Source organism: Chanodichthys erythropterus, chromosome 20 (genome assembly GCF_024489055.1).
Source record: "Chanodichthys erythropterus isolate Z2021 chromosome 20, ASM2448905v1, whole genome shotgun sequence".
NCBI lineage: Eukaryota > Metazoa > Chordata > Actinopteri > Cypriniformes > Xenocyprididae > Chanodichthys > Chanodichthys erythropterus.
Window position 1 is genome coordinate 38926623 of NC_090240.1, and position 26865 is coordinate 38953487.

The window sequence follows — 26865 nt, forward strand, 5'->3', positions numbered from 1 at the left end:
GAAAAAAATACAGTCCTTAATGGGGCGTTTTTTTGTTTTTCAAAAAACCTTAGATATAATAATTTGTGAATTAAGAACGTGTTTGTTTTTTGTTTTTGCCACAAAATAAAAATGGTAACTGCGATTTTTTACCTCACAAATCTGACTTTTTTTTGCAATTGCAAGTAAACAAATCTGAAAATATCGTCGGTATGAATGTAAAATACACACTCTGTCTCACACACACAGAACTGAAGCTGCTGAGGTCAATAGAGGAAGTGTTCATATTTGCTGGTCAAACCAGCATGAAGCTTCAGTTTAACCCAATAAAGCGCCGCTCAGACACAGACGCGCGCGCGTCGATTCACGAGCGTCACGTACAGCCTGTTCTTTCACAAGAGCTGATGTTTCTACATGAGCGACATCCTTCCTGCTTCCTTCTGCTTTCTGAGTGTGTTTGAGAGCGTCTTACCTTCATAATCACGAGGAGTCCGACATCGCGTCCTTACAGACCGGCACCAGTGTGTGTGTGTGTGTTCGCTCGGATATCAGGAGGCTGATTAGCGCTTGTGTTCATTAATTAATTATGATGATTGAAATGAGTGAGGAAAATACAGTGTGTGTGAGTTGACTGACACTGACTCGGTCAACGACCACCTGAGGTTTATTTGACACTTTACAGTACATCAACACACTTAATGAAGCTCATTTCTGCCACATAAGCAAAGAAATCATGCTTTTGTAAATCATAATTATGGCATAATTCGGAATTATGACGTACTGAGTCATAATTATGAGATGACAAATCGAAATTATGACAAAAAGCCAGACATAGTCATATTTTCCACTTTTTTATCTCATAATTATGACTTAGAATGTCATAATTTCAACTTTTTATGTCATATTTCAGATCAATTCCACACATTCTGACTGGAGGGAACAGAGTCATAAATAAAGGCCTCGGATGAGGAGGAGTCAGTTCATGCGGAGGTGCAGACGTGTCACATGCACACGCGTGCTGCGGCGCTGAGCCTCTGTGAGCTCGTCACGTGACCACTGGACTGGAGCGTCAGACCATCCAATCAGAGCTCAGGATTCAGGTCCGTCGTCCTCCAGCTCGTCAGTGATCAACTCTGAGATCTTGGAGAAGGTCGGCCGCTCGTCGGCTCTCTGAGGAAAACACACACATTCAGCATCAGATCAAATCAATCATCACGTGATCACTGACGAACAGATGTTACCTCCATCCAGCACATCTGCATGATGCTGTAGATGTGAGGAGCCGCTTTTTTGGGCCGATAGAGCCGATGACCCTGAGTGACCATCATCACCACCTCGTGGTTTTGATTGTGTTCATACGGCATCTTCCCTTCCGTAAACACTTCCCACATTAACACACCTGAAGAAAACGAGCACAACAACAGCGGCGTCAACCGTCATTTCACCTTCACAACACACTTCATCTACAGTAACACTGATCTGACTGTGACTCCATCAAAACATGAATTCATCTGAATAATGACTCTATTGTCTGCTCTAGAGCTGCTTCGAGATGAAACTGAATTTGTTTCATAATTGATGAACTTTGCAACATTGACACTTATTGAACAAACGAATTGAATTTTTTTCATAATTGATTAATTGGAAAATTGACACTTATTGAACGGAATTAAATCAAACTGAACTGAAATTAATTGAATTAATTTCATAATTGATGAAATTTGCAACATTGACAGTTATTGAACAAACAAATTGAATTTTTTTTCATAAATGATTAATTGGAACATTGACACTTTTATTGAACGGAATTAAATCAAACTGAACTGAAATTAATTGAATTAGTTTCATAATTGATGAAATTTGCAACATTGACAGTTATTGAACAAACAAATTGATTTTTTTTTCATAAATGATTAATTGGAACATTGACACTTTTATTGAACGGAATTAAATCAAACTGAACTGAAATTAATTGATTTTGTTTCATAATTGATGAAATTTGCAACATTGACTGTAATTCAGCTGATTTAAATCAAACTGAACTGAAATTAATTGATTTTGTTTCATAATTGATGAACTTTGCAACGTTGACTCTGTAGTTCAACTGATTTAAATCAAACTGAACTGAAATTAATTGATTTTGTTTCATAATTGATGAACTTTGCAACGTTGACACTGTAATTGAACTGAATTGAATCAAACTGAACTAAATTGATTTGAATAATGACTCTGTTGTCTTTCTAGAGCTGCTTTACAGTTGAATCTGACTCATATTTGATGAAGTTTTCATCACTGATTCAGTTATTTTCCTGTTTATTACTGTGAAGCTGCTTTGACACGATCTGTACTCTATAAAGTGCTGTAGAAATAAATAAAGCTGGCATCAGGAGATCAGGAGCTGATCTAGATACTGACCGAAGGACCAGACGTCAGATTTACTGCTGTATTTGCAGAAGTTGAAGACTTCAGGAGGAGACCATTTGACCGGGAACTTTGCTCCGGACGAACTCCAGTACTGATCATCCAGAACATACCTGCAGGAGAACAGAAACATCTAATCATGTCTACAGTTTTTGTTTGTGTTCATATAACTAGTGGCATAAAAGATTCCTACCATTCCTATAAAGTAAAATATTTAGCAATTCAATATGAAATCTTTCGATCTAAAATGATTGAAGGTTTACATGCAGGATACTACGATTTTATGTTCTGTGGAAACAGATGTGATGAACCGATACCTGGTCATCCCAAAGTCCGAGACCTTCACCACCAGCGAGCTGTTAACCAGACAGTTCCTGGCCGCCTGAAAGACACCAGAGCACAGCTTTGAAAAGGTCTGATCACAGCTCTCTTGTGTATGTGTGTGTGTGTTTTCTGACCAGGTCTCTGTGGATGAATCCGTTCTGCTCCAGATGCTGCATTCCCTGACTCACGTCGTGGCAGATTCCCAGCAGGTCCTGCGATCCCAGCGCTCCTCTCCGCTGCCGCAGGTAGTTGAGCAGGCAGCCCAGCTCCATGAACTCTGTCACCAGGTAGATGGGCTTCTGTTGGGTACAGACGCCGTACAGCTGCACCAGGTTACGGTGAGACAGATTCCTGCGGGCACACGAGACACATGAGCCAAACACTCGGACATGATCCTCACGGTGAGGTTCATGAGTGTGTGACTCCTACATCATGATCTTGGCTTCCTCTATGAAATCATCTTCACTCATGGCTCCTTCCCTGACGGTTTTAATGGCCACTTTATGCTGCGCCCTCCATTTGCCCAGTCGCACCACTCCAAACTGACCGCTGCCCAGCTCCTTCATGAAGGTCAGCTCCGACGGGTTGATCTCCCATTTATCTGCACAACACACAGCATTCATCACACGTCACGTCAGCTTTATTTCTACAGCTCTTTATATGCATCGAGTGTCAGAGTGTGTTCAGTGTGTGTGTTCAGTGTGTGTGTTCAGAGTGTGTTCAGTGTGTGTGTTCAGAGTGTGTTCAGTGTGTGTTCAGAGTGTGTGTGTTCAGTGTGTGTGTTCAGTGTGTGTGTGTTCAGAGTGTTTTCAGAGTGTGTTCAGTGTGTGTGTGTTCAGAGTGTGTGTTCAGAGTGTTTTCAGAGTGTGTTCAGTGTGTGTGTGTTCAGAGTGTGTTCAGTGTGTGTGTTCAGAGTGTGTTCAGTGTGTGTTTTCAGAGTGTGTTCAGTGTGTGTGTGTGTTCAGAGTGTGTTCAGTGTGTGTGTTCAGAGTGTGTTCAGTGTGTGTGTGTGTTCAGAGTGTGTTCAGTGTGTGTTCAGAGTGTGTGTGTTCAGTGTGTGTGTTCAGTGTGTGTGTGTTCAGAGTGTTTTCAGAGTGTGTTCAGTGTGTGTGTGTTCAGAGTGTGTGTTCAGAGTGTTTTCAGAGTGTGTTCAGTGTGTGTGTGTTCAGAGTGTGTTCAGTGTGTGTGTTCAGAGTGTGTTCAGTGTGTGTTTTCAGAGTGTGTTCAGTGTGTGTGTTCAGAGTGTGTTCAGTGTGTGTGTTCAGAGTGTGTTCAGTGTGTGTGTGTTCAGAGTGTGTTCAGTGTGTGTGTTCAGAGTGTTTTCAGAGTGTGTTCAGTGTGTGTGTGTTCAGAGTGTGTTCAGTGTGTGTGTTCAGAGTGTGTTCAGTGTGTGTGTGTGTGTTCAGAGTGTGTTCAGTGTGTGTTCAGAGTGTGTGTGTTCAGTGTGTGTGTTCAGTGTGTGTGTGTTCAGAGTGTGTTCAGTGTGTGTGTTCAGAGTGTATTCAGTGTGTGTGTGTGTGTTCAGAGTGTGTTCAGTGTGTGTTCAGAGTTTTTTCAGAGTGTGTTCAGTGTGTGTGTGTTCAGTGTGTGTGTGTTCAGAGTGTGTTCAGTGTGTGTGTTCAGAGTGTTTTCAGAGTGTGTTCAGAGTGTGTTCAGTGTGTGTTCAGTGTGTGTGTGTTCAGAGTGTGTTCAGTGTGTGTGTTCAGTGTTTTCAGAGTGTGTTCAGTGTGTGTTTTCAGAGTGTGTTCAGTGTGTGTGTGTTCAGAGTGTGTTCAGTGTGTGTGTTCAGAGTGTTTTCAGAGTGTGTTCAGTGTGTGTGTGTTCAGAGTGTGTTCAGTGTGTGTGTTCAGAGTGTGTTCAGTGTGTGTGTGTGTGTTCAGAGTGTGTTCAGTGTGTGTTCAGAGTGTGTGTGTTCAGTGTGTGTGTTCAGTGTGTGTGTGTTCAGAGTGTGTTCAGTGTGTGTGTTCAGAGTGTATTCAGTGTGTGTGTGTGTTCAGAGTGTGTTCAGTGTGTGTGTTCAGAGTAGTGTGTGTGTTCAGTGTGTGTGTGTTCAGAGTGTGTTCAGTGTGTGTGTTCAGAGTGTGTTCAGTGTGTGTGTGTGTTCAGAGTGTGTTCAGTGTGTGTGTTCAGAGTGTGTTCAGAGTGTGTTCAGAGTGTGTTCAGTGTGTGTTCAGTGTGTGTGTGTTCAGAGTGTGTTCAGTGTGTGTGTTCAGAGTGTTTTCAGAGTGTGTTCAGTGTGTGTTTTCAGAGTGTGTTCAGTGTGTGTGTGTTCAGAGTGTGTGTGTGTGTGTTCAGAGTGTTTTCAGAGTGTGTTCAGTGTGTGTTTTCAGAGTGTGTTCAGTGTGTGTGTGTTCAGAGTGTGTTCAGTGTGTGTGTTCAGAGTGTGTTCAGTGTGTGTGTGTTCAGAGTGTGTTCAGTGTGTGTGTTCAGAGTGTTTTCAGTGTGTGTGTTCAGTGTGTGTGTGTTCAGAGTGTGTTCAGTGTGTGTGTTCAGAGTGTGTTCAGTGTGTGTGTGTGTTCAGAGTGTGTTCAGTGTGTGTTCAGAGTGTGTGTGTTCAGTGTGTGTGTTCAGTGTGTGTGTGTTCAGAGTGTGTTCAGTGTGTGTGTTCAGAGTGTATTCAGTGTGTGTGTGTGTGTTCAGAGTGTGTTCAGTGTGTGTTCAGAGTTTTTTCAGAGTGTGTTCAGTGTGTGTGTGTTCAGTGTGTGTGTGTTCAGAGTGTGTTCAGTGTGTGTGTTCAGAGTGTTTTCAGAGTGTGTTCAGTGTGTGTTCAGTGTGTGTGTGTTCAGAGTGTGTTCAGTGTGTGTGTTCAGAGTGTTTTCAGAGTGTGTTCAGTGTGTGTTTTCAGAGTGTGTTCAGTGTGTGTGTGTTCAGAGTGTGTTCAGTGTGTGTGTTCAGAGTGTGTTCAGTGTGTGTGTTCAGTGTGTGTGTTCAGAGTGTGTTCAGTGTGTGTGTGTTCAGAGTGTGTTCAGTGTGTGTGTGTTCAGAGTGTGTTCAGTGTGTGTGTTCAGAGTGTTTTCAGAGTGTGTTCAGTGTGTGTGTGTTCAGAGTGTGTTCAGTGTGTGTGTTCAGAGTGTGTTCAGTGTGTGTGTGTGTTCAGAGTGTGTTCAGTGTGTGTTCAGAGTGTGTGTGTTCAGTGTGTGTGTTCAGTGTGTGTGTGTTCAGAGTGTGTTCAGTGTGTGTGTTCAGAGTGTATTCAGTGTGTGTGTGTGTTCAGAGTGTGTTCAGTGTGTGTTCAGAGTTTTTTCAGAGTGTGTTCAGTGTGTGTGTGTTCAGTGTGTGTGTGTTCAGAGTGTGTTCAGTGTGTGTGTTCAGAGTGTTTTCAGAGTGTGTTCAGAGTGTGTTCAGTGTGTGTTCAGTGTGTGTGTGTTCAGAGTGTGTTCAGTGTGTGTGTGTTCAGAGTGTGTTCAGTGTGTGTGTTCAGAGTTTTTTCAGAGTGTGTTCAGTGTGTGTGTGTTCAGAGTGTGTTCAGTGTGTGTGTGTTCAGAGTGTGTTCAGTGTGTGTGTTCAGAGTGTTTTCAGAGTGTGTTCAGTGTGTGTGTGTTCAGAGTGTGTTCAGTGTGTGTGTGTTCAGAGTGTGTTCAGTGTGTGTGTTCAGAGTGTTTTCAGAGTGTGTTCAGTGTGTGTGTGTGTTCAGAGTGTGTTCAGTGTGTGTGTGTGTTCAGAGTGTGTTCAGTGTGTGTGTGTGTGTTCAGAGTGTGTTCAGTGTGTGTGTGTGTGTGTTCAGAGTGTGTTCAGTGTGTGCTCAGAGTGTGTTCAGTGTGTGTGTGTGTGTGTTCAGAGTGTGTTCAGTGTGTGCTCAGAGTGTGTTCAGTGTGTGTGTGTGTGTTCAGAGTGTTCCGGTTGTAGAAGCCACGCAGCAGGCTAACTGGGTGACTGTGAGGCGGCATAATGGCAAGAACAAACGCCACTCTTCCGTTCCGATTATAACATCAAACAGGTTCTCCCCACTCAGTGACGCACCCACTGAGAATCCTGTTGAAAGTGCCCTAGTAATTGGCGATTCTATTACACGGAACGTGAAAATAGAGACACCAGCCACCAAAGTCACATGTTTGCCGGGGGCCAGAGCACCTGACATCAAAGCAAATTTAAAAGTGCTGGCTAATGCTAAACGTAAATATTCTAAAATCATTATCCACGTCGGCACAAATGATGTTCGACTTCGCCAGTCGGAGATCACTAAAATTAACATTAAAGAGGTGTGTGAACTCGCAAATTCAATGTCAGCAAAAGTAATTTGTTCTGGCCCTCTTCCTGTTCGTCGGAGTGATGAGATAGTTAGCAGGTTATCATCACTCAATGGCTGGCTGTCTAAGTGGTGTGCGCAGAATAATATAGGTTTCATAGACAATTGGAAAAGCTTTTGGGGCAGACCTGATCTGTTGAAAAGAGATGGTATTCATCCCTCCCGGGATGGTGCTGCTCTTCTATCTAGAAATTTGGCAAATAGTCTTAGAGCTGAAACATGACAAACCAGGGCCCAGATCAGGACGCAGACAAACTGGCTAAACCGACCGTCTGCTAGCCGCCTCACGTCACAGAACTCAGATAATTCACAGCACATAGAAACACTTTCACATAGATATTATCACATAGAGACTGTGTCTGTACCTCGAACTAGTAAATACAAAAAACTTCCGAAACCTTTTAAGGGTAAAAATTTAATTGATGTTCAAAAAATGAAAATCACAGATAAATCAGATAAACAAATGATAAACCTTGGGTTACTGAATATTAGATCTATTTCTTCAAAAGCACTTATTGTAAATGAAATTATCACAGACAATAAACTAGACTTGCTGTGTTTGACAGAAACCTGGCTAAAACCAGACGATTACATTACTTTAAATGAATCTAGTCCTCAAGGTTATGATTATCGACACAATCCTCGACAGAAAGGCAAAGGGGGAGGTGTTGCTGTAATTTATAGTAATATATTCAGAATCACTCAAAAGAATTTCAAATATAATTCCTTTGAAGTGATGGTGCTTTATGTAACATTATGTAAGTTGACATTTGTGCTGGCTACTGTATACATGCCACCAGGGCACCATACTGACTTTATCAAAGAATTTGCTGATTTCCTATCAGAGTTAGTACTGGCTGCGGATAAAGTCCTTGTTGTTGGTGATTTTAATATCCATGTAGATAATAATAAAGACGCATTTGGATTGGCATTTGCAGACATTTTAAACTCTATTGGAGTTAGACACGTGTCAGGACCCACTCATTGTCGTAATCATACCCTAGATCTAATACTGTCGCATGGAATTGATATTGATGCTGTTGAAATTCTACAGCAGAGCGATGATATATCAGATCATTATCTAGTCTCGTGTATAATACAATTAGCCAAGGCTGCAAAACCACCACCCAGCCATAAATATTGTAGAACAATCACGTCTGCCACTAAAGATTGCTTTATAAATAATCTCCCCGAGCAGTTTCATCGCCTTAGTATACCTGACAACTTAGAAGAACTCGATGCTGCAACAGAAACTATTGGCTCTCTCTTTTCCAGCACATTAGATGCAGTCGCTCCTTTACGTCTAAAGAAGATTAAGGAAACTAATCCAACGCCGTGGTATGATGAGCACACTCGGGCTCTAAAACGAGCTGTTAGAAAAGCTGAACGTAGTTGGAAGAAAACAAAACTAGAAGTTTTTCGCCTTTTGTGGAAAGAAAAAATGATTGAGTGCAGAACGGCTATAAGAAATGCTAGATCTACTTATTTTTCAAATCTCTTAATAGAAAACAAACATAATCCTAGGTATTTATTTGACACAGTGGCTAAATTAACTAGAAACAGAGATTCAACTGCTGACGTTTCCATAGAGCACAGCAGTAATGACTTTATGAACTTCTTTACTTGCAAGATTGATAATATTAGAGAGAAAATTATAAACATGCAACTGTCTACAGTTTCTCTTCAGACCGTGCACTGTAGTGTCCCTGAGGTAAAACTAGAATCATTCGCCGCTATAGGAGAGGAAGAATTATCTAAACTTATCAAATCATCAAAATCAACGACATGTATGTTAGACCCAATGCCGACTAAACTACTGAAAGAAATGCTTCCAGAGGTCATAGGTCCACTTCTTGATATAATTAATTCATCCTTAACACTAGGATACATGCCAAAAACCTTTAAGCAGGCTATTATTAAACCTCTTATTAAAAAACCTCAACTAGATCAGAGAGATTTAGTAAATTACAGGCCAATCTCGAATCTACCTTTTCTGTCAAAGATACTAGAAAAGGCAGTTTCAACACAACTGTGTTCCTTTTTAGAAAGAAATGGAATCTGTGAGGATTTCCAGTCAGGATTTAGACCATACCATAGTACTGAGACTGCTCTCGTTAGAGTTACAAACGATCTACTCTTATCATCCGATCGTGGCTGTATTTCTCTATTAGTGTTATTAGATCTCAGTGCTGCTTTTGACACTATCGATCACAATATTCTTCTAAAAAGACTTGAAAACTATATTGGCATTAGTGGAATTGTTTTGGCATGGTTCAAATCGTACTTATCTGACCGTTATCAGTCTGTAGTAGTTAATGAAGAGATGTCGTATCGATCACAGGTTCAATATGGAGTACCACAAGGCTCAGTACTAGGACCATTGCTTTTCACTCTGTACATGTTGCCCTTAGGAGAGATAATTAGGAAGCATGGTGTTAGTTTTCACTGCTACGCTGACGATACTCAGCTCTATATTTCCTCGCGCCCTGACGAAACCTACAAATTCACAAAACTAACAGAATGCATAGCTGACATTAAAAACTGGATGACAAGAAATTTCTTATTATTAAATTCAGAAAAAACTGATATCCTAATCTTTGGACCAAAAACTTCCTCACGAAAAAACCTTGAATACTCTCTAACACTTGACGGGTGCTCCATTAAACCTTCATCCTCAGTTAGGAACCTGGGTGTGCTCTTTGATACCAATCTTTCATTTGAAAGTCATGTTTCTAGTATCTGTAAAACCGCCTTCTTCCATCTAAAAATATATTTAAATTACGACATATGCTCTCAATGACAAATGTGGAACAGTTGGTTCATGCATTCATGACCTCAAGACTAGATTATTGTAACGCTCTACTGGGTGGTTGTTCTGCTCGGCTTTTAAACAGACTACAGTTGGTCCAAAATGCGGCAGCTAGAGTTCTAACTAGAACCAGAAAGTATGACCATATTAGCCCAGTTCTGTCAACATTACATTGGCTCCCTATTAAACATCGTATAGATTTTAAAATCTTGCTACTTACTTATAAAGCTCTAAATGGTTTAGCTCCCCAGTACCTAAGTGAGCTCTTAATGCATTATAGTCCTTCACGTTTATTGCGATCTCAGAATTCAGGCCAGTTGATAATACCCAGAATATCAAAATCAACTGAAGGCGGCAGATCCTTTTCCTATTTAGCACCTAAACTCTGGAACAATCTTCCTAGCATTGTTCGGGAAGCAGACACACTCTGTCAGTTTAAATCTAGACTAAAAACACATCTCTTTGCTCTTGCATACACATAACACATTATCAATACATTAACATTTTTCAAATCCGTTAAAGGATTGTTACGCTGCAATATTTAGGTCGGCCGGAACCGAGAACATTTCCTATAACACTAGATATACCTGTACATCAGAATAAGAATGGCATCTCCGCTAATATCTGTCTCTCTGCTTATCCTGAGGTTTGCCGGGTGCTGGATCCAGGCCGTATCCAGATCAGATGGAGAACCTGCGTCTGGACCTGACTACAACGTAGCCCAGGAGACAATGGGCCTACAGATCCAGTTCTGGCTGCATCTATAATTCAGATCTTTAATCCCCGTATCCGCTTACATATATTTATATATAATCTATTTTTAATCTCTATAATAAAAATGTATAATTCAGATTTTGATCTCCATATCCATTTACATATATTATATATATCTTCCAAGGGGTTTTTTCCCTCCTAGGACTTTTTTCCCAGTGCTAGCACGCTGGGTTTTTCTCCTAGGGTTTTTTTTCCACCCCTGGGAGTCAGCCGACATTGGCTTAATGTAGCACCATCTTGTATATGTTACATATTACCACGCTTGTTTGTACAGTTTATTTTTAACCACATCCCTTTTTCTGTGCTTCTAATATGTAAAGCTGCTTTGAACAATTACCAATTGTAAAAGCGCTATATAAATAAATTTGACTTGACTTGACTTCACTTGTTGAAACATCTTTGATACTTTGAGCTGATTCTATCATGCATTTTGTTTTCTTTTGTCATGCATCTCTAAGCATTGAATGTTTGGTTTAATTTCCATCGTTGAGTGTGTGACAGCCAGTGTGTGAACAGTTGTTACCGTAGCTGAATCCTGCTGTGGTCGGCGCTTCTCTCGTCTGATCACCGACAGGATGACGGAGTCTGGACACTAGTCCTCCAGCGTTGTGTTTGTGGTACTCGATCAGCTCAGGAATACTGCTGAAGATGTATTTCTCTGCCAGGTAAAACTGTTTTGGTGAACTATGTGTTTCTTTGATCTGGTAATGTCTGACCGTAGCTGCTCCGCTTCCGTCCCTGAAAACCAGCAAAGACTATTACCATCAACACACACCCTCAGCATCACATCATGAGTGTGTGTGTGTGAGAGAGTCTCACCCTGTGCTCCTGGTGTACAGTGACACAGTGTATGTCCCTGTATTGCTGGACACTCGAACCATAAAACCCCCTTCTTTACCCTAAAAACATTATTAAAGTGTGTTAAATGTTCACACTGACACTACACACACTCATACACACACATGCGCACACACACACTCACTCACCTCTTTCCTGAGCTGCTCTTCAGCTTTGTTGCGATTCACATTTTTACAGAACCATCTGAAACATAAAATACAAAAATACAGCCTTAACAAAATTCACAGAAACATATGAAAATAAATATATATTAATTAAACATTCAAATATTCAGTTGGATTTTTGAAGGACATAAAAAACAACCCGAATTCTGAAAATTCTGAAAAAAGTTTTTTAAATTTGAATAAAATGTAAACTAAAAGACTTTCAAATCACATGAGCCAATATTTTATTCACAACAGAACATAGATAACATAAATGTTTAAACAGAAATTTTACATTTTTATCCACTAAATGAGCTCATTTCAAATTTGATGCCTGCTACAGGTCTCAAAATAGTTGGCACAAGGGCAACAAATGGCTGAAAAAGCAAGAAATTTCAAAAAGATTCAGCTGGGAGAACATCTAGCAACTAATTAAGTTAATTGATATCAGGTCTGTAACATGATTAGCTATAAAAGGGATGACTTAGAGAGGCACAGAAGAAAAGGTGGGCAGAGCTGTGAAATAGTGTGTGAAAAGATTGTAGAAAACAATGTTCCTCAATGTCAAATTGCAAAGGCTTTGCAAATCTCATCATCTTCAGTGCATAACATCATCAAAAGATTCAGAGAAACCGGAGAAATCTCTGTGCGTAAGGGACAAGGCCGAAGACCTTTATTGGATGCCCGTGGTCTTCAGGCCCTCAGACGACACTGACTGTGTCAATGACATTACTAAATGAGCCCAGGAATACTTCCAGAAACCACTGTCAGTAAGCACAATCCGCCGTGCCATCTGCAGATGCCAACTAAACCACTGTCGGGAAGCACAATCCGCCGTGCCATCTGCAGATGCCAACTAAACCACTGTCGGTAAACACAATCCCCCGTGCCATCTGCAGATGCCAACTAAACCACTGTCGGGAAGCACAATCCGCCGTGCCATCTGCAGATGCCAACTAAACCACTGTCAGTAAGCACAATCCGCCGTGCCATCTGCAGATGCCAACTAAACCACTGTCGGGAAGCACAATCCGCCGTGCCATCTGCAGATGCCAACTAAACCACTGTCGGTAAACACAATCCCCCGTGCCATCTGCAGATGCCAACTAAACCACTGTCAGTAAGCACAATCCGCCGTGCCATCTGCAGATGCCAACTAAACCACTGTCGGGAAGCACAATCCGCCGTGCCATCTGCAGATGCCAACTAAATCACTGTCGGGAAACACAATCCGCCGTGCCATCTGCAGATGCCAACTAAATCACTGTCAGTAAACACAATCCGCCGTGCCATCAGCAGATGCCAACTAAATCACTGTCAGTAAACACAATCCACGTGCCATCTGCAGATGCCAACTAAACCACTGTCGGGAAACACAATCCCCCGTGCCATCTGCAGATGCCAACTAAACCACTGTCAGTAAGCACAATCCGCCGTGCCATCTGCAGATGCCAACTAAACCACTGTCGGGAAGCACAATCCGCCGTGCCATCTGCAGATGCCAACTAAATCACTGTCGGGAAACACAATCCGCCGTGCCATCTGCAGATGCCAACTAAATCACTGTCAGTAAACACAATCCGCCGTGCCATCAGCAGATGCCAACTAAATCACTGTCAGTAAACACAATCCACGTGCCATCTGCAGATGCCAACTAAACCACTGTCGGGAAACACAATCCGCCGTGCCATCTGCAGATGCCAACTAAATCACTGTCAGTAAACACAATCCGCCGTGCCATCAGCAGATGCCAACTAAACCACTGTCGGGAAACACAATCCACGTGCCATCTGCAGATGCCAACTAAACCACTGTCAGTAAACACAATCCGCCGTGCCATCTGCAGATGCCAACTAAACCACTGTCAGTAAGCACAATCCGCCGTGCCATCTGCAGATGCCAACTAAACCACTGTCGGGAAGCACAATCCGCCGTGCCATCTGCAGATGCCAACTAAATCACTGTCGGGAAACACAATCCGCCGTGCCATCTGCAGATGCCAACTAAATCACTGTCAGTAAACACAATCCCCCGTGCCATCTGCAGATGCCAACTAAATCACTGTCAGTAAACACAATCCACGTGCCATCTGCAGATGCCAACTAAACCACTGTCGGGAAACACAATCCGCCATGCCATCTGCAGATGCCAACTAAATCACTGTCAGTAAACACAATCCGCCGTGCCATCAGCAGATGCCAACTAAACCACTGTCGGTAAACACAATCCGCCGTGCCATCTGCAGATGCCAACTAAACCACTGTCGGTAAACACAATCCCCCGTGCCATCTGCAGATGCCAACTAAACCACTGTCGGTAAACACAATCCCCCGTGCCATCTGCAGATGCCAACTAAACCACTGTCAGTAAACACAATCCCCCGTGCCATCTGCAGATGCCAACTAAACCACTGTCGGTAAACACAATCCCCCGTGCCATCTGCAGATGCCAACTAAACCACTGTCGGTAAACACAATCCCCCGTGCCATCTGCAGATGCCAACTAAACCACTGTCGGTAAACACAATCCCCCGTGCCATCTGCAGATGCCAACTAAACCACTGTCGGTAAACACAATCCCCCGTGCCAACATGTTATCAGCGTTCAGTTCAAAAGGAAGGCATCTCTGATGGTATGGAGGTGCATAAGTGCATACGGTATGGGCAGCTTGCACTATGAATGCTGAAAGGTATATAAAGGTTTTATGGGACCAAAACCTGTAGCAGGAATCAAATTTGAAATGAGCTCATTTTGTGCATAAAATTGTAAAATTTCTCAGTTTAAATATTTGTTATGTTATCTATGTTCTGTGAATAAAATATTGTCTCATGTGATTTGAAAGTCTTTTAGTTTACATTTTATTCAAATTTAAAAAACATCCCAACTTTTCCGGAATTTGGGTTGTGTGTGTATATACACACACACACACACACACACACACACACACACAATGCTTGGACACATGTGGATGTTTGATGAAGCTTGAGCAGCTCAAATATTAGTGTGTTTTCATTGGTCTTCATCAGTGCACTGTTATTCTAACATGAGGAGAATTAGTTGTAATAAATGTTCATGTTCAAACTCCGTTAGTGTCTGATTTGACTCACATGAACTGCTCCAGTGTGTCTGATTCTTTTTCAGTCACATAGTTGCTCGGGATGTAGCCCTCCTCGCTGCAACACAACCATAGTACTTGTAATATCAGCTCCAAAAAGAAACACAAAACCTGTACTAAATAACTGAAAACAAGCTGACAAAAAGGTTTTATCGAATATTTGGTCATAAAATAGTATAATGAGAGATTTACAAGTGATACAAAATGTAATTTTTGACCCAAACATCAAATTAGGTAAAGGATTTTCAGGTACGGGTTTGAGAGTCACATGATAGTTGGTTCACCGCGTCAGACGCACCCGTGTTTGTCCCGCGCCTTGTACCAGTTAACGTCACACTTCTCCAGGATCACATACTCTTCACCCTTCTTCAGCGTCAAATCATGAGTCTCCAGCCCTTCAAAGTCATACAGCGCGATCACCACTTCCTCTTGAGGCCCCGCCTCTTCCTGTGTTTCCTGAGGCGGGGGAGGGGGTGGCCGCCGAGCCTTGAGGCGAAGAAAACACCAATTAAAAACTCATTAATACATAAATCACGTGATGCAGCGTCGGTTCAGAGCACATCTCACACCAATCTGATCAGTAAACTCACCATCGAGCTGCTGCTCTCGTCTCCAGGAACAGGAGGAAGAGGTTTACGGGAAACTGTGAGGAAGATACAGGAAACAATACAGGAAAATAAACAAATTCTGCTGATTCTTGATATCTGAGTGAAATATATTAATTAAAAAAAACATCAAATGTAGGGCGGGACTTGGTTCTGTGGGTCAGTTAGTGATTGGATGTTGAGATGTGGGCGTGGCTCTCAAAGTGTATGCAGATGAGCGTGAAATGGGCGGAGTAAACTTTTACCTTTAGTAAATCTGGCCCATTATTTGTTATTCAAACATCAAGTTTAGATTTAATTGATTTCGAGATTCAAAGCTTTTTAATGTAAGCTGAGATGAATGACAGAAGACTGTGATGAACTAGTCCATGTTTGATTGGCAGGTGCTCACCGTCTCCGAATAAGTTGTATCCCTCGCAGCCGGGCGCGAGTTTGTCCATCTGCCCGCAGCACAGCCATTCGCCCTCCTGCCAGAACTGAGGGTGAAACTTGGCTGCGATCTGAGCGTTGTTCTTTATCTCTGGAGCACAGGACACACAAACACTCAAACCACAGCTGACCTCGGCTTCAACACCACGCCACACGACTTTATATAACCATCTTCAGCCGCATTCATACACTGACATAAAGACATATACTAATATCAAATCTCATCCGGCTGATGGTTTATATCATCTCCAGATGTAAACTCTCCTGCCGGCAGATCCAAACCTACAGAAGTCCATTTCTGCCACATAAGAAAATAATCGTGCTTTAGGAAAATCATATCTATGAAGTAAAGTCAAAATTATGACATACTAAGTCATATTTATGAGATGAAAAGTTGAAATTATGACTAAAAAAGTTATTATTATTATTATATAAAAAGTCAAAAAGGTGACATATTAAGTAATATTTATGATTAAAAATTGAAATTATGACAGTCATTTATTGGATGAAAAGTAAAAATTATGACTAAAAAAGGTTATAATTATTATATAAAAAGTCAATCGTGACATAATAAGTCATAATGAGATATGTCAAAACTATAACTTAAATTAAAATGTCAAAATTGACAAAGTAAAAATTCTAACATAGAGTGTATTTTGAGTTTTTAATCTCATTATTATGACTTTTTTAAATCATAATTTTGACTTTTCATCTCATAATTTCATTTTAATATCTTGTCATAATTACCAAAGCCTGATTATTTTTCTTGTGTAGCAGAAATGTGTTTCCATACGAAACTGATCAATGTGACTAGAAAACATTAAGATATTACAAACATTACGAACGAGATTCGGGGACGATCATGTACCGCATACATCATGTTTAAAGACAAGAGAGGAAGATAGTCTTTTTAGATGATTTATTTTTGACACGTTTGTCCAGCTCTTCATTCCTCGACAGTGTGTCAGTTCTGCGTTGACTGTGGAAGTGTGATTATTTCTTCTGTAGTTTTGGTGGTTTTGGGCGTGTGAATGCGAGAGCTTATTTATATAGAGTACATTACATAATTACATGTTCTTTATAAAGATCACGGACTAATCAAACCCATCAGATGTGTTGATGAGAATCTCACTGACCTTCTTTGATGTTCTGGACCCAAATGCTTCGACTCTCATTACTGGGAGCAAAAATATACAACGTGGTCTGATCATGAACGACCTGAAGAGAGAGAGAAAGAGATTCAGTGCTGCACACTAACAGCACGTGTCTCGTGTTTTAAAAGAACCGTTGTTTTCCTAGAGTGAAGAACATTTTAATAATCTAAAGGACCTTTAGTGGTTCCATGGATGTTTAAGGTTCTTCATGGAATCAATAAATGCCAATAAAGTACTATAAAAATCTGTCATACATCATGAAAATTTGCTGCAGAGTCTGCTCTTTTGAGGGTTTTTTGAGGGACATCCTACGAGGCGCTGATTCTGGAAACTGTTGTTCTACTTCTGTTAGATCTTACCACGGCATCTGAAACAGCTGATTATTGATCGTTTTAGGGATCAGGATGGTGTTTGCTCTGAAATGTTCTCTTCCTATTTGAAAGATGGTGTAGGGCATTATTCTTCTACTGTTGTGAGTGGGGTTCCTCAGGGTTCTTTCCTGGGACCAATTTTATTTTCCCTTTATATGCTCCTACTAGGTTCTATTTTTGAGAAATTTGGGATTCACTATCATCTGTTCATTTGCCACTGAAACATGGGCATAAATGTGCCATTCAGTCCCTGCGTGAATGTTTGACTGAAGTTAAGAGCAGGTTTTTGAGCTTTGTAAGCTGTGTGTGTCATATGTTTGCATTGTTTTTGTTTTCTCTGTTATCTTTCTCTGTACAGCACTTTGGTTCCACTTGTGGTGTTGAAAGTGCTCTATAAATAAAGTTGAGTTTATGTTGGGAATAAAGCAGCGCCGTGACCTGGAAGGGATATTTGTTCTGGCAGGGGATGATGGTGGTGCTGTTCTTCACGATCTCCACACACTTGATCCTCTGCAGCTCCACCGAGCCCTTCTTGAACTTCTTCTGCAAAACACAGTTTGAACCGCAGACATTAAAGCAGCCTCACAGACATGAACAGTTATGAACGAACGTTCTTCCAGTAACATCAATAGAACGTTCGTTCAGAATTATCTGGTCTTTAATAATGTTCTCAAAACGTTAGCACAATAACATTATTTACACACCGTTTATGGAATGTTTTTTAAATGTTACTGCTTGTTTCAGAACATTCAGAACTAACATTCCCATAATGTTTAAAGAATGATAAAATGGAATGGTTTTTAGAACATATCTGTGTTTCTGTCGACTCACCTCAGCTCTGAGCTCATAATATGTGAGTCTGCTCTTGGTGAGCACGAACACTCTCTCTTTATAGTTGAGCGGAGACGTTCGCTTCTTCTGTTGAGAACGTTTGATCAACGTTTCCTCAAGAATGGGTGTCAAACTCATCTCTGAGGAACCTGAACGCCCAGAACTGCCATGGACCTGAGAAACAGAACCACAGCTCTTCTCATGACGCTCAAGTGGACTTTTCCTAGTTGTTTCACTGATCACATTTATGCATTATTGCATTATTTCTATTTTACCACAACGGCCATCTTTGTGTCATGGTGTTTACAGAAACCTCAACATCTCCTCAACAAACAAAAACTGATCTCTACAGATCATCATAAGACCTTAGACTTGGAACTTTCACTTTTAGGATCCGTTTATAACGGGAAGGGCTTGAGTCTCTGTCCTAAATTATTTTTTGGAGAGAACCAAAGTAAGCTTTGAGACTTCTGTGCATTATAGAAGATGAACCTGCGGAGTCAACTATATTCAGGTTTATTAGAGAGCCAGTTAGGAAACCAGCTGAAGCAGAGGTGAAACACAGAGAAGAATAAAGAGGAAGAACGTGCCACCTAATGTAACCCTAACCGTCTAGCCACAAAAACACAGACAAAATGCTGTGAAATCAGTTGGAGAAGGCTGGAGTTGAGGCCCCCTAGTGGACAGACACGGGCCCCTAGTCGAGTAAAATTATATTAAATCTGTTTGTTTCTCAAAAGACATGAATAAAGTAGGTTTTCCCGCAGATTTCCACCAGCTCTATCTCAGAATCTCAAACTCATATCTTTACATGGGTCATTGACGAATAAGGTTTTTAAGAGTGTAAAAAAAAAAATAACGGAGATATAATTCATTTTGAAGTTTTAATGATGTTTTATTAACAAAATTCGGGAGGAGCAGGTGCAGATTATTAGACTAATTATCACAGGTGGAAAGCATTCAGCTAATCAACCAATGGAGGTATATATACGGCACACTTACCTCCGTTCGTTTGACAGTTTATCAGCATTTCGGTTCGCCCTTCTGCTACTATGTCTCAAGTTAACGTCTCCCCGTCTAACGACGAAGCTAACTTTTCCGAGGATCCTGCGTCTCCACCTGCCGACCCCTCGACAACTTCTCCTCTGCCCGACACTGCACCTGAGCCCCAGGCTCCCAGGCGCGGCCGACCACCTGCCCGTGCAGCTACAAGCTCGCCTAGACGCCGAGCTCAGCCCTCGCCTCCACCGGCGAGACCTCAAAATACCTCCCCGGCGTCTTCCTATCGTTCAGCCGTCCCAACGATTCCACCTATTGGCAAGTGGACAGTAGTAGGATTGAGGCAAGCGCTGGCAAATTCAGATGTACAGTTCTCGCGGAAAATGAACAAAGCGGAACTGTACGATCTATACGTGAGTTTACAGCCAACCTACCTCACTCCGAAGTCCACTCCAGCTCCCAAGACGGCCAACAGGCAGAGCAAAGCCCGCAAAGGTCAACGTTCGCCTCGCTCAACTCCTCCTTCCTCCCGCACAAGATCTAGCTCGACTCAACTGTCTGGCTGCAACAAAAGGCATTCGGCGAGCCTGGGCCGTGCCCCAGATGCCTCCGCCGTAAGACCTAGTCCGCCTCTCGCTGAAGCCCAGCATTTCTACTCGGCTCCTCTCGCCGCAACACCTCATGCGGCCGGGCCAACAGGCCTTCCCTCAGCTTCTCAGCCTTTTCTCGCTGTCCACAACCCTACCTATTATCAGTGGCCTCCAGCTCCCTTCGCAGACACTAGCGCGAGGATGCTGGCAACTCAGGCTCAGGGCTTTCACCAGTTCCCTCCGAACATCTCTAACCCCGCCCCTTCTCAGTGGCAGGCAGCGCAAGCGAGGGCGCCTACGCCTTCAGCTCAAGATTTTAGAGCTCACCTCCAGGCTCCTTTCAATCTTCCTTTTCAAGAGGCTGATCTAAGCATGAGGCCACCGCTGCTGACAAACACAGCTGCAGCCACTGCTTCTTGCAATCCACTCCTGCAAAACAAATCACCTTACTCTCTCTTCACAGCATCAGCGATGCCCGTCCCACCGAATGCGGTCGCCTCGGAGCCCCCCCCAGTGGCTCAAAACATCCGAGCGCAGATCCTGGCAGGTGCGGACGTAGATTTATCATCTCTTCTCTCTTTAATACCGGCTCCAGATTCTAACCGTCAAATAGACTGCGGCGATTTCTCAGTCACCCTAAAAAACTCAAATCCACATTCATCTCGTCTGCTTTCTTTTTCTGAGTTTTCTATTGCCTTTTCCCGTTTCACTGAAATAATCTGTTCAGCTTTCCCCCATAGGCGGCGCGAACTAAATGATTATCTGGCAATCATAGCTGAGCTGGCGCTGTCCTATGGGGGCGGGCACTTCTACACCTACCACAAACTGTTTTCTGCAAAATGTGCCGTGTGAGTCGCCCAGTGGAATCAGTGCCCTTACTGGGGTGCACTCGATGCCGATCTCCACAGCAGGGTGTTTCTAGGCTGCAGAAACATTTCGTGTGCCATATGCAGGTCAGTGGCACATTCTACCATGACGTGCCCACAGATTAACCCTTCCATCCCTCCCTGCCCGGACACCCAAGTCAAATCCACCAGCTATGTGCCAAGACCAGCAACCTTCGCAACTGAAAATGTGAGAAGAGCCCCGCCACCTCTCACAGACAACAGGCAGCCCTGTAACAGTTTCAACACTGCAGGCTGCTTCAGACAGCGCTGCAGATATCTACATATCTGCAACTTTTGCGGCGGTGCTCATGCCCGTCACGTATGTCCGGTGTCTAAATCACTTAATAAAAAACAGAAAAATTATTTATCGACTCCTGTGAACATTTCTCGTCTTTCTATCGAATTGGCTCACCACCCGGATGCCGAATTTACTAATTATCTGCTGTCTGGTCTCGAACACGGCTTTAAACCCGGCGTGGAATGCCCGCTCACTCAGTCTATCATTTGTAATAATCTTCAATCCGCACTCGCAGAACCAGAAGTAGTAAATGATCTGATCAAAAAAGAAGTCGAGTCAGGTTTCATGATCGGCCCGTTCGACAACACCCTTTCGAAATATTTCGAATCAGCCCCATTGGAGTGGCTACGAGGAAATTCTCCGGAAAAAAGCGTCTTATAATCGATCTATCAGCCCCGCACAATTCCTCGTTACCAAGCATCAATAGCTTGATCCCTCTCGACGAATTCTCTCTAAAATACCATGACATAGATCAAGCAATCGAGATGATTAAAATCGCAGGTCGAGGCTCTTGGCTTGCAAAAATCGACATCACCTCTGCTTTCAAAGTGATGCCTATTCACCCTGATTTTTGGCACCTGTTCGGGGTACGCTGGCACGGGAAATTCTACTTTGCCGTTCGTTTAACATTCGGTTGCAAAAGCAGCCCCAAGATTTTTGATATGCTTTCAGAAGCCGTTTGCTGGATTTTGTCCAACAATTACGCGATTCCTCACCTCCTTCACTTGCTAGATGATTTTCTAGTCATTTCGCCACCCAACGCCATTCCAGCCGCGCATATCCATACAGTTCAAACTGTTTTTTCCGAGCTCGGAATCCCTATCGCCCAGGAAAAAACCATGGGTCCCGCCACATCCATCGAGTTCCTTGGCATTAACTTAGATTCTGAGAAATTCCAGGCTTCCTTGCCAAAAGAAAAAATCGATAGAATAATCCTCGTCTCGTCAACCCTCCTGCATAACTCCAATTGCTCCAAACGCGAACTCCTATCCCTTCTCGGACACTTAAATTTCGCAATGCGCATCATTCCACAGGGCCGCTCTTTCATTTCACATCTCCTCTCACTCGCGTCTTCGGTTCACGCGCTAGAGGACCTAATTTCCGTGACTCAGGCATGCCGCGACGAACTCCGGTTATGGATATCATTCTTAAATCAGTGGAACGGCCTAACCTTTTTCTATAACAGTCTCGTTTCTTCCCCCGTCGATATCCAACTGTTCACAGACGCAGCCCCATCAACTGGTTTCGGGGGATTTTATCAAGGTCGCTGGTTCGCATCACCATGGCCACCGCAGCTACAAGACTTTTCACAGTCTTCAGCTCCATTCGAGCTTTACCCTCTCGTAGTCGCAGCTTTTCTGTGGGGGAAAGAATGGTCTGCTAGTAGCATATTGGTGCACTGCGACAACGAGTCAACGGTCCAGTGCATTAATAAAGGCCGTTCCCATTCACCCGCTCTGATGCCCATGCTGAGACGTCTGACCTGGATTTCAGCATGTGACCAATTTATCATACGTGCTAAACACGTTCCTGGGTCTCAAAACCAGATCGCTGACTCTCTGTCTCGTTTTCTTTTTCAGAAATTCAGGACGCTGGCTCCAGAAGCAGACCAATTCCCAACTCCCGTACCTCCTTATTCAGATCTGATATTCCCGTAAACCACCCATTAAAACCCCTTCTCGATGCATCACTCGACGCTATCCTGCAGGCTGTTTCCCCCAGAACCATCCAATCCTACGTGACAGCATGGAGATGTTTCAAAGCTTTCCATTGCGCATATAACTTGCAGTTCCCTGATTTTTCTCTCCTTTCAATAACCTCATTCATCTCCTATCTCAAAAGCGTTAAGGGCCTCCAAGTCGGGTCCATCAAAGGCTATCTGAGCGGCGTCCAATTTTTCCATAAACTGATTTATGGCGCCCCCTCCGCAGAGAAATAAATAACTCTCAAACCTCTCTCTTAATCAAAGGGATCCAACGATCCCAGCCCTCCCGCCCTGATTCCAGACAACCTATAACGCTGGACATCCTCACCAAATGTATCCATACCCTTCGCACAAGTTATCAGCCCCTTAATACCGCCCGCACCCTCGACGCCATGTTCATTCTCGCCTTTTTTTGGCTTTCTCAGATGCTCTGAAATCGCAATCACCTCAAAGTTCGATCTGAAAGTCCACCCCACCATTTCAGACCTTTCAGCAATCGACAGCGAAACAATCTCCTACTTGATTAAGCAAAGCAAAACGGACCAAGCTAAAAAAGGCCATTACATATACATTTTCAACCTCTCATCTCCAATCCAACCATACCAAACCATCTTAGCATATCTGAAGATCAGAAACGCCCAGGCTAAATCTCCTCTCGAACCTCTTTTCATCGATGCTTCCAACAAACCTGCTACACGCTTCTGGTTTCAAAAACACCTCAAATCAGTTCTCCAGCAATCCGGCATCTCAGCACACAACTTTTCCAGTCATTCATTCCGCATTGGGGCAGCAACATCAGCAGCCCAAAAGGCCTCTCCCAGCAGCAAATCCAAGCTCTAGGAAGATGGTCCTCAGATGCTTTCCATAGCTACATCAGGACCAACCGTTTCCATATCAGAAAAGCCCACCAAACCCTTATCGGTTGATTTAAAAAAAAAAAAAAAAAAAAAAAAACGCCGATGCTGCGAGTCTTGATCTCCCATCGGATGCTGCAAGAAACCCTCCTGCTAAGTTTCCAACTCTTCCCTTCCTCTGTCTGGCGAGAGCTTACCCGTCTGATGCTGTGAGTATTGATCTCCCATTGGTCGCATTGAGAGCCCTCCCAGTCATATTTCATACTTTTATCCTTTCTCTGACTGGCAAGGCTTACCCGTCTGACACAGTGAGTCTTGATCTCCCGTCCGACGCAGCGAGAGCCCTCCCGATCAGCTTCCTTGTCGATATCCTTCTTCGTCCGGCGAGGCTTACCCGTCTGTCGCCACGAGCATTGGTCTCCTGGAGCCTTGGTCTCCCTTCGGACGCAGCGAGAGCCTCCCGGTCGATCTTCATTGCTTAACTTCTGCCTGTCTGTTAGCGAGGCTTACCCGTCCGATGTTATGAGCATTGGTCTCCTGGAGCCTTGGTCTCCCATCGGATGCCGCGAGAGCCTCCCGGTCAGTGCTCATTCTCTCCTCGTCCGGCGAGGCTTACCCGTCCGAGGCCCCGAGCATTGGTCTCCTGGAGCATTGGTCTCCCGTCGGACGCCGCGAGAGCCTCCCGATCGAACCTCTGCACTTTATTTTCTGCCTGTCTGCTAGCGAAGCTTACCCGTCTGATGCCATGAGCATTGGTCTCCTGGAGCCTTGGTCTCCCATCAGACGCTGCGAGAGCTCTCCTGGCTGGGCATTCTTTCCGTCCACCACACTATCGACCAACATTTTTCGATTGGTCGGTCAGTCCGAAACTTCGGTCGGTAGGGCTCACCCGTTCAACGCCGTGAGCCTCGGTCTCCCGTCGGACGTAACCAGAGCCCTCCCGATCGGGCGCTCCAAATCACGCGCTCCCCGTCAATCGGCCGGTAGGGCCCGTCCACCTGGCGATGCACGATCCCGTCAGAGGCAACACGGACCCCCCCAGTTGGACGGTTTAAATCATACTGCTCCTCATTTACCGGCCGGTAGAACTTTACACATCTGATACAACAAGCATCGGTCTTCTGGAGCCTTGGTCTCCTATCAGATGTTGCGAGAGCCCTCCCGATCGGTCGTTCCAAATTTCAGCTACTCATCGTTTGTCAGGCTAGTAGGGCCCGTCCGCCCGGTACAGTGATACGCTCCCGTCAGTGGCAACATGGGCCCTCCTGGTCAAACGACCAGGCTTCTTGAAATGCCAGTCCGCCAATTCTCGGCGTCTTTTGGGGTCTTTAGTCTGGCGGCTGTCCTTTTGCTCTCTTGCTTTTGGGGGGAGTACTCTGGGTTCGGGCCAAAATTCCGAGCTCGGAGCCCTCCCCCTGGACAGCACGCCAAATACGCATTACTATCTCTATCTAATCATATGTATATGTGAACTCGTGAAATGATGTTTTATTAACAAAATTCGGGAGGAGCAGGTGCAGATTATTAGACTAATTATCACAGGTGGAAAGCATTCAGCTAATCAACCAATGGAGGTATATATACGGCACACTTACCTCCGTTCGTTTGACAGTTTATCAGCATCCCTCCACCACCCCATCTCCTCACTTCTAAATTCCATCTCTCATAACCACATCCGGGGGGAGTACTCTGGGTTCGGGCCAAAATTCCGAGCTCGGAGCCCTCCCCCTGGACAGCACGCCAAATACGCATTACTATCTCTATCTAATCATATGTATATGTGAACTCGTGAATTAAGTGTTAACAATGAGATCATGTGGTTTTTATAATCAATTTTCACTGCTTTTGTCATTTTTTATAACAAAATTTGTCATCAAAAGAGTAATTCAGTTTAACCAAAATTTCGGTTTTACCGAATGACGATATTTTCAAACAATGCTAACAGGCTGATACCTAGCAAAAGGACAATCAAACATTTTATATTTAGTACAAGTTTTTAAAATATTACAACATTTTCCATGTTTTATAACGGTTGCACCGAATGACCTGATGTTTCGGACATGCGTATGAACAAGAGAAAACATGAATTTATCAAATAGTTAAGAGAGAGTTTGTTACTTTGCTTCATGACCATGTGGTCTGAATGATGTCACATCCTGTCACATGATATTGACCACATGACTTGATCCAGAACAGTTCCTTTATATTGGTTACTCCGAATGACATCAATGAAATTAATTTTTTCCGTTCATTCTTTTCTCATAAAATCATGCCAGAATAAAAAATACATACATTTTTTACATTTTAAGATATTTTAATAACAAATGAAATGGCTGTATTGGCCTTTGGATGGTTAAACCGAATGACCTTTTGACACTTCAAAATCTTTAAAATACCTTTATATGTAGAAAAATATAATTAAAACCTTTTGGATTCAATAAAAGAGATTGGATGTCATATCTTTGATTTTTATTATTATTAAGGCCTTTGTATAAAAAATTGACCCGTCACTTCATTGACCCACACATAGAATAATCAGTCAGAAGTTAAAAATGGCACTTTCTCGGCCCATTAAAAAGTATAATGTTTCAGCTTTGAGATGCATCTTCATGCACACTATACTGACCTTAAATAAAAGAAGGTTTACGACAGAGAATCAGAACTTTCCCATTATAAACGGACACTAAACGTGACCTTTGAGCGATCTTGATATTGAGGTTTCCATCTGTAGAACCAACACCTGTTGTGCAATATTACACAAACACAACTGTGGTTAAATCAAAGTAAATAAAAATAAAAACTGGTGGTTTTGAAATAACAATGCATAGAGGTAAATCACTTAAATTAGGGAAATAAAAAATAATCATGCAACTAACTTTACAACGTTTGGATCCCTTAATCAAGATTTTCAAAATCTGATTTCTGAAATAAAACCACCTGTGATGAGTTCACATTTAAATCTGTTTCAAATTTCATTTGATTTTAATACAGAACATCAACTTCACTCTTCACTTCAAAATCAGCACTGAACAAATATATCAGAGAGACTTCGTGAATCATCTGACAGCATAACAAGCCTTTTAATATACCGAACAGATTGAATTTGAATAAACATTAATCACGCGAGCTTCATTCTTCTGCTGTTTGTTTGATTGTTTAAATGATTGTTGAACAGAAACTCAAAAACCGCAGACAAAATAATTTCACACGTCACAACTTTCATTTTCACCTTCAAACTCCAGTAAAGATCAATAAATAGAGCCGATCGTTTATTTGACCCAATGACTCGAGTTCTGTCCAATAAACGAATTAACAATAAAACGTTTCTTACCTCCGGGTAGTTTTCCGCGTGTAAATATAGCCTACGTGTGTGTGTGTGTGTGTGTGTGTGTGTGTGTGTGTATATGTGTGTGTGTTTCTGCGGTCAGTGATCAGGAAACATGAATCAAGGAAGTCCAGACTCGCGCGCGTCTG

The 26865-nt window shown here is 42.9% G+C and overlaps 1 protein-coding gene across 3 annotated transcripts; it reads right to left on the bottom strand.

Moving 5' to 3' along the window:
* Nucleotides 1–196: 196 nt before the first annotated feature.
* tec (tec protein tyrosine kinase) lies at nucleotides 197–26854 on the bottom strand. 3 transcript variants are annotated; one of them, XM_067372299.1, is made up of 17 exons: nucleotides 26018–26655; nucleotides 18059–18232; nucleotides 17666–17770; nucleotides 16839–16920; nucleotides 15665–15793; nucleotides 15259–15311; nucleotides 14967–15154; nucleotides 14661–14726; nucleotides 11540–11594; nucleotides 11373–11452; nucleotides 11077–11291; nucleotides 3154–3325; nucleotides 2859–3075; nucleotides 2718–2782; nucleotides 2395–2513; nucleotides 1221–1378; nucleotides 197–1149 (listed from the first exon to the last, which is right to left on the bottom strand). In XM_067372299.1, exons 2-17 carry the CDS (start codon nucleotides 18194–18196, stop codon nucleotides 1069–1071), a joined length of 1923 nt encoding a protein of 640 aa, XP_067228400.1. In that variant the 5' UTR covers nucleotides 18197–18232; nucleotides 26018–26655; the 3' UTR covers nucleotides 197–1068. The 3 variants fall into 3 exon arrangements, with proteins under 3 accessions (XP_067228400.1, XP_067228399.1, XP_067228398.1); XM_067372298.1 differs by lacking the exon at nucleotides 26018–26655 and adding an exon at nucleotides 19061–19080; XM_067372297.1 differs by lacking the exon at nucleotides 26018–26655 and adding an exon at nucleotides 26723–26854 and having other exon boundaries at nucleotides 198–1149.
* Between the last annotated feature and the right edge of the window lie 11 nt (nucleotides 26855–26865).

Bases quoted from the DNA above. Each gene is read 5' to 3' on its own strand.
- tec (XM_067372299.1), bottom strand. From the start codon at position 18,196: ATGAGTTTGACACCCATTCTTGAGGAAACGTTGATCAAACGTTCTCAA. The intron at 16,921-17,665 runs GTCACGGCGCTG...CTCTCTCTTCAG, and splicing joins AGAACAAATATCCCTTCCAG to GTCGTTCATGATCAGACCAC. The intron at 11,292-11,372 runs GTGAGACTCTCT...GCTGGTTTTCAG, and splicing joins CTGTACACCAGGAGCACAGG to GGACGGAAGCGGAGCAGCTA.